At 35.2% G+C, this 8,313-nt stretch overlaps 1 protein-coding gene across 1 annotated transcript; it reads left to right on the forward strand.

Annotated features, from left to right (window-relative positions):
* The first annotated feature begins 3,014 nt into the window (after nucleotides 1-3,014).
* LOC103926528 (protein NRT1/ PTR FAMILY 6.3) lies at nucleotides 3,015-8,055 on the forward strand. The gene is made up of 5 exons (XM_009335324.3): nucleotides 3,015-3,598; nucleotides 3,703-3,880; nucleotides 4,120-4,159; nucleotides 4,378-4,949; nucleotides 7,061-8,055. Exons 1-5 carry the CDS (start codon nucleotides 3,472-3,474, stop codon nucleotides 7,932-7,934), a joined length of 1,791 nt encoding a protein of 596 aa, XP_009333599.2. The 5' UTR covers nucleotides 3,015-3,471; the 3' UTR covers nucleotides 7,935-8,055.
* Nucleotides 8,056-8,313: the final 258 nt, after the last annotated feature.

The following is an 8,313-nucleotide window of genomic DNA, read 5'->3' on the forward strand; positions in this document are numbered from 1 at the left end:
TTTATATTAAAATTTAATGGAATTCAAAAAAATTTATTATAAAAGAATTACATTTTTTTTTAATTTTAAAACTAAAATTTTGAATTTATTAAATAACTTATTAATTAATAATATAATAACTTATTAATTTATAAGTGACTCGTTCATATAAACAAAACAAATTGAAGTTTCAACATAAATTTAACTCGATAACTTGATCAGCGTTTGAACTTTGTATTTTAATTAGTACTAGTTAGCTTAAGAACAAAGAACGGATTAAAATATCCCTCGAGTATTATAATGATGGATGATGATATTTAGAGATAAAATTGATAACTGTTGGATAACAACTTATATGGTATGGATATACCAACATCATAACATTTGGTATCAATTATAGAATGCGATATGGAGAGAACCTTATACATAGCATTATATCAATGACATGGAACGTCCCGATGACAACGTACCCATGTCATATGAGGCATTCTCCACTAACACACTATCTAATAGAATAGACCCTACCATGTATGTGGGGCTCCAAATTCCAATTATATTAACATTTAGTAGTTTGTTTACAGATAAAACTTAATCCATTAACACCATTGCTCTACACAATTTGTTTTAAACCACTATTAAGTAAGAAACAAAACACTTTTGTAAAGAAGTAATGACATATTTACTTACAAGGAATATATTTATAAGAAATGAGTCTCATTTTCATTGCCCTAACTTGGTCGTGCATTTGTCATTTCCAAGTTTCAAATTTCAATTTCATACTTAATCAATTGGATCCAAAATCATACAATGGTAAACTTCTAACTCATGACAGATAGTTCTGCATATCAAAGTATTAAATCAAGAATAATGTGGTAGTGTTTTATTTGCTCACATATTGACCTAAATTTTATTTATTTATTTTAACACTTAAAATTAAAGCAGGCGTGACGTGAATGTAGTCATTGTATTGGTTAGAGTGGATTTTACACGATCACTCGAGTTAAAATTCTCTTTTTTTATACTTTAAATTAAAATATCATTTGTATTAAGAAGATAAAATATTAACATGTCACCTATAAATATTAACACTAATGCTTTTGAAATTATGAAGTATATGTTGACCTATTTTGTGCTCAATCTTAATTATTGTCTACACTCTGTTTCTACCAAGAGCTGTCTCCCAAAAACCCCGGAGCACGCACATAGAGAAATGAAAGAAATAGTAAGCACTCTTACCTGAAAATATAAAAGAAAACACCACAACGTTGACACAACAATTAGAGGATACAACTAAGCTAAACTAGAAAAACCAAAAGCCAAGCCACAAACCAAAATACCAAAGACAACCATATGATTTATGTCCAACTAATCACAACCATATATGTTCAGAAGTTCCATGACTATTAGAAAGTGGGTGTGACAAAATATGAGGCTCCCAAGCAACTAAAAACAACTATTTGTGCGTATACCTAGGGAAAACATTACAGTACTATAATTCAATTGCACTTTCTTTTTCTTTATATACGCCGTGAAAGTTATAATGTCGAAGTAATGGCATGCGGGTGGAAGAATCTACGGTTATAAACGAACTAAGGAAAAAGAAGCAAGATAACTTAAAGGGAACATCATATTTCATTCAGGGAACGGGAATAGACGAGATTTATATATGTGAAAAAATAATTTCAAGACAAGGGTATTTGCAAAGACAGATTTGAAAAGGAAAAATAATAACCAAGATTTAAAATCTAATATTATTAAAGTCTCCAGTTTATGTGCTGACAATGCTATGCATTCATCCTAAATTGCAAGGCAGAGATTTTAAATTTAACTATCATAAATGACAAGTTAGACACTTGATTATGGTTGGCCTATTAAGAGGCCTATTAAACAAATCCTCCATTAATATTCTATTCTTTAACAAATGATAGCATTTGTACGTGGAAGGGGAATTTGTAGGATCGAAACCATATCATAATGCATAAGCATTATTATTTCTGTCATTGCAGTCAAGCGTCATCTACATTACTATTCCATCTAATTAGCTGGATATCACCTCTAACTATTTTAGCTACACGTCCTTTGTAATATATAAAGAACTTGTAATTTAGTTGGTTAAGAATAACCACTCTTGCACCTGAGGTTTCAAGTTTGATTCGTCCCTCATCCAATATTTCTTAACAGAAAGAGTTTTTAAGAAAGAAATAATAGCCGGGTGTAGATATATGTCCCATCTGGGAATGAATACAAGTCAACAAGAGAAAGAGAGAGTTTCTTTATTCTAATGGAAAAACTTCCCTTTTTTCTTCTTTTTTTTTAATACTCCAGACTAGGCTAAGAAAAAGGAAAGAGTTTAAACTAGGGATGAAGCGGGATGAAACTGAAAACTTAATCAACCAAAATAATCCCCCATTTGCACTAACAAAAACCTTAATTAGGCTTTGTTTGATGTATAGTGAGATTAGAAGAGACACTTTTTTCATGTCTAATACATCTTTTACCTTCAACTTGTACAGGATTTGAAAATTGCATCCATTTTTCATTTAAGGTATTATGAATATAAAGAGTTATCCAATTCAAGTCAATCATAAACGCCAAACAAGACCTACGACACTTGAACAACGATTACAATGAACTTCAAGGCTGAGAAATATACACAATTGAAAATAACTCATCTACTCTTTTTTCTCTCTAATCTATTTGGCATTCTTATATTGGAGATTACACTAGCTCTATTGCAATCTAAGGCATGGGAATGAAGTCGTTTTCCATTGTTTTATAGTTACGAACGTAACATAATTTTCCATACAAAATTCATAACTTAGCAACCGAACATATATTGCAGCACAAAGATACATTACACTCATGTTCTAATCTTTGAGTCATTATCTTGACTATTTTTGTTGTTTTGGGAATGTACCATAATGACAAATGTTCTGCGGTGGTAACTTAAATCTGTCCGCCCATTTCCACTTTGTGTAAACCTTGATCCCTTCGTGTAAACTTTTGTGAAAACCTTTGGAAATGTAGCATAACGACTATTTTTGTTGTTTTTGTTGTTTATACAAGCATATGCTCAAACATCCATACATTTCCATTTTGTGTAAACCTTGATCCCTTCAATAACGCATGGGATTAATAATATTCAATTTATAGAATGATTATTTGGTCTTAGAATGTGTGACAAAATCAAGCTAGCTAGGCTACAGGTGTCATTTAAAAAACAAAAAAAAAAAAAAAAGAGGAGATCTGTTTAATCAATGATCCATATCGATTATAGAGAAAAATATATTTTTTTTCTTATATAATGCACAATTTAATATGCTGCCACTGTCATCTTCTATCTATGCAACCTCTTTGCAATAATCTCCCACCATAAAAAGGCCACAAGCCTTTGCATCCATTGTGCCACACTCTCGCCCTCTTTACATATATAGTTGACAAACATTTTTGGCCTGAACCAGAACAAGAAAATTAGTGTCGTTAACTAGTACAATGAGGGATAGTACTACCCTCCCAGATACACAAGGAAAAATCACCCTCCCAGATGCATGGGACTACAAAGGCCGCCCAGCCGAGCGGTCAAAAACTGGCGGCTGGACGGCGGCCACCATGATTCTAGGTATAACTAGCTACCCACCCTGCCTATGTTTATGTGCTCCCTTCACTCAATTGCTTCTTGCATACACAGTGCTGGTTTTGATATTTATTTATAAAAATTCTCAGGTGGAGAGGCATGTGAGAGGCTAACAACGCTAGGAATTGCTGTGAACTTGGTGACTTATTTGACGGGCACCATGCACTTGGGCAGTGCTACCTCGGCCAATACCGTCACCAACTTTCTTGGAACTTCCTTTATGCTCTGCTTGCTCGGCGGTTTTGTGGCAGACACCTTTCTTGGCAGGTAATTAGTTTTCAATTGGCTTCCCATTTTGAATTTGGATTTGCCAATACCATAACCAATGTCCGCTCATTCTTGGTGTATGTGCGCTTTGAATTTACTAACAAAAAATCATTCATGATTTATCTTCTCATTGAGAAAATTGTAATACTAAAGGATCTCATTTATATTAGATTTAGATGTTAATTAATTATAATATAATTTGAAAAACTTCTCTTACATTACTTTTCAAATCTCGGCAGGTACCTGACAATAGCAATATTTGCCACCATCCAAGCAATGGTAAGGCTTCTAATTCACCATTGGCATTGAGAAGTGACTCTCACCCAAAATAAATACATAATCAATTCATTTCTAGGTGTATTTCTAATTACGTATCTTATACCATTGATGAAGTCCATTAATTGCTCTTTTGTATAAGCACACACATTATTCCACCCTACTTGTTTTCGTGTTGTTTTTTCTTTTTTCTTTCTTTAATTTCTTGTTCTGGTTAATAGGGTGTGACAATATTGACCATCTCAACCACAGTCCCCAGCCTCCAACCCCCCAAATGCACCGCTGGAACCGGCTCGCAGTGCCTCCCGGCCAGTGGAAAGCAGCTGACGGTCCTCTACACAGCCCTCTACCTCACCGCCCTCGGCACCGGAGGCCTAAAATCGAGCGTTTCAGGGTTCGGCTCTGACCAGTTCGACGAATCGGACAAACAAGAAAGAAAACAAATGACGAACTTTTTTAACTGGTTCTTCTTCTTCATAAGCATAGGCTCACTCGCTGCAGTTACAGTTCTTGTTTACATCCAAGACAACTTGGGGAGGCAATGGGGATATGGAATCTGTGTCTGTGCAATTGTGCTCGGCCTCATTGTGTTCTTGTCAGGCACACGACGGTACCGTTTCAAGAAACTTGTGGGCAGCCCTCTGACGCAAATTGCAGTAGTGTTTGTGAACGCGTGGAAGAAGAGGAATTTGGAACTGCCGTTGGACTTGACTTTGTTGTACAACGTTGGTGACATAGATGATGGACTAACGGAGAAGAAGAAGCAAATGTTGCCTCATAGCAAGCAGTTCCGGTTAGTGTTATCAACCCTAAATCTTATGTATCTATCTCAGTTAACTACTTTAATTGCATCAACTGTTTTTTAACTAATTCATCACATCCTTTGTTTACAAAATAATGTGTTTATATGACTTCTCAAAAGAAAATACGATTTAAAGTGAACTCAAATTTAAATTATCTAACATTGTTAATTTATTTGATGAATAAAATTTCATAATTTCTTTTTGCGTCTTACAAGCTTTGAATTAATTAACAACATATCTAACCACATAACACATTAGAAAGTCGAATTAACAATCTGTCTAACCATATAATGCATTGAAAAGTTTAACAATATTACATATAAAATTATTCCAGAATGGAATTTACATGAAGTCTGTGGTGTTTATCGATTATCCAAATGTGAAATTAAACTTATTTGCGCATCAAGCATTATTGACGAGTCAATTATTTAGGTTAGCTCTTAGCTGCCAATACTAAAGACTTGAAATAGTTATTGAAGAAAAGATTTAAAATTATTTCAACCTAAAATACTACAAAGAGTGGTGTTCGTGTACTTTGTCCCTACACTATTTAGGAGATCTGACAATTGCGAAGGGGCTTATCCTCTCTTTTCTTTTTGGATAATTACATGCACCAACCAATACGCAACATCAATTATCCAATCAGTGAATACATATTTGAAATAGATTAGGATACGAGGAGACCTAGTTTTTGAAAGGACGAAATGATAAAAAAAATATAGACGGTTCGGACCCCTAAAAAATTACATAATGAATCTTACAAAATGAGTGTCAAATCTAAAAATGAGTGTCTGATATCCTAACCCATTTGATATAAGATTCTTGGTTATCGGCCTGCAGCGAGAGAACCTGGCCATGAAATAGACAGCTAACTGACTTTTGTTTGAGAACTCATGCAAATTTATGGAATACCTATCAACTAATTATATATGTATCACTAGATGTATATACCCATTTGACCAAACTTATCTTTGCTATTATTCCTATGTAACAATTTGTCCATTCATGCAATTATCGGGAGATGAATTAAGTCTTCCTCATTTGAAAAGGAGTACAAATCCTTTTCAGATCTAAAAAAAACGGAGCCTAAGGATCAAATAATCTGGACCGTTGAGATTTGATCCAACGCTACAAATAAGGAGTCCCTTTAAAAATTATAATAATTGTAACCGTTAGATCAAATTTCAACAGTCCGAATCATTTAATTCTTAGGTTCCCTTTTTTTAGATCTGGAGTGGATCTGTACTCAATCAAAAGCATATCACGAGGGACGGGGCCAGTCTGTCCTGCATGAAATTCAATCAATCCTCACGCTATTTGTCTTTTGGAGTTCGGTTCTAGTTATCGCCTCCCCCAGTAATCCAAAACCAAAAGTCATCATGTTCCCCAGCTCCATCGGTCACGGACATATTTCCTTTGCTTATATATTCCACTACCTCCTTCTGTCCCTGATTTGCGTTGTTCCCTTTGCACTCCATCACACACTATTATCATTTGAAAAATCTTTTCTTGGCACAAGAGAACAACTCCCAAAACTACAAAAATAAAATAAAATAAAAGTGATGATGATGTGACTCACAAAACTTCCCTTGTGCTTGTTCACATGACTATGTTCTTATATTTGTGTTATTATTTGGAACAAATTTCTTTTTTTGGCCCATACTGCACCTAGAAAGATGTTCAACCTTAACTTGATCACACATGTGCAACGTAAAACTACATAAAATGGAAATAGGTAAACTAATTAAGAAAAAGTTAAATAGAACGTTCCTGTCACGTGACAAATCTAATAATATGAAGAAAAAAAAAAAACTTATAATACATGTCACGTTTTAATGAGACTCGATTAATTTATAACTCAACCTTTCATGTAACAAGAAACCTTTCATTTAACAAGAAATTTTCCATGAATATTTTTCTTAAACTAATGAAGATCTATATATGTTTAAATAAAATATCGTTCACTACACCACTGATGGGAACTATTTATTACATGCATACAAACGATGCTACCATGAAGTTGTACATTTGGCTGATAAGAACATGTATTCGGGTTTAGGGTTTGTCAACAATTTGAATTAATTGGTTTCTTCTAGTGCAGTTTCTTGGATAAGGCAGCAATCAAGGAACCAAACATAGAAGGTGGTAAAACCACGATCGGAAACAAATGGAGTTTATCAACCCTAACCGATGTTGAAGAAGTAAAATTGGTCATCAGAATGTTACCAATCTGGGCCACTAACATAATTTTTTGGACAGTTTATGCCCAAATGACCACATTCTCAGTGTCCCAAGCAACCTCCATGGACCGCCACATCGGAAAATCGTCCCAAATCCCGCCGGCATCCCTCACTGCTTTCTTTGTAGGCAGCATTTTATTAACTGTCCCAGTTTACGACCGGATTATAGTCCCAGTTGCAAGAAAAGTACTAAACAACCCTCAAGGACTAACCCCATTGCAACGCATAGGGGTTGGTTTGGTCTTCTCAACATTTGCCATGGTAGCAGCAGCACTCACAGAAGTGAAGCGTCTGAACGCCGCAAGATCACATGGGTTGACAGGCAATCCAACGGCTGAGATCCCACTGAGTGTTTTCTGGCTCGTCCCACAGTTCTTCTTTGTGGGGGCAGGAGAAGCCTTCACGTACATTGGGCAGCTGGACTTCTTCCTTAGGGAGTGCCCGAAAGGAATGAAAACAATGAGCACAGGGCTGTTTCTGAGCACCCTCTCGTTAGGGTTTTTCGTGAGCTCACTGTTGGTGAGTATAGTGCACAATGTGACAGGGGACACGAACCCATGGCTGGCAGACAATCTCAACCAAGGAAAGCTTTATGATTTCTATTGGCTATTGGCACTTCTGAGTGCTTTGAATTTGGTTGTCTATTTGTTTTGTGCCAATTGGTATGTCTACAAGGACAAAAGACTTGCTGAGGAGGGCATAGAATTGGAGGAAGTAGAGATTTGTGTCCATTAATATGGTATATTTTTCAATTTACTTCCCTATCTTGTGTTCTTTGTTTTGTTACATAAGCTTGTAACTAATCTTGTATGCATAAAAGATAAAGAAATGAAGAATCATTAAAGCTCGTTAATCATCACCGGATCCACACGTTTTTATAATTTTACTTTGGTTATGTTTTAGAATGTAATAATGCGTGTACTTAAATAATTTATTGACCATCTGTCTAATAGTTGCTGCTCCAATCCGCATGTATATGAGATTGATCTCTGTTGGAGCATCTTCAATCGGAGGTGTATATGGAGATGTATACCAATGCCGGCTTTGAGGGAGAGCAGTAGGAGCATTGCATAGGTCCCCCGAGATTTTCGCACCCAGATATATTATATAATAT

The sequence above is a fragment of a genome, unplaced genomic scaffold, assembly GCF_019419815.1.
Source record: "Pyrus x bretschneideri cultivar Hongxiangsu unplaced genomic scaffold, Pyrus_bretschneideri_v1 Contig34, whole genome shotgun sequence".
Lineage (NCBI taxonomy): Eukaryota > Viridiplantae > Streptophyta > Magnoliopsida > Rosales > Rosaceae > Pyrus > Pyrus x bretschneideri.

Excerpts from the sequence above, each read along its gene's own strand:
- LOC103926528 (XM_009335324.3), top strand. The coding sequence starts at position 3,472 with ATGAGGGATAGTACTACCCTCCCAGATACACAAGGAAAAATCACCCTC. Across the intron at positions 3,599-3,702 it reads GGCGGCCACCATGATTCTAG|GTGGAGAGGCATGTGAGAGG; the intron begins GTATAACTAGCT and ends AAAAATTCTCAG. Across the intron at positions 4,950-7,060 it reads CCTCATAGCAAGCAGTTCCG|TTTCTTGGATAAGGCAGCAA; the intron begins GTTAGTGTTATC and ends CTTCTAGTGCAG.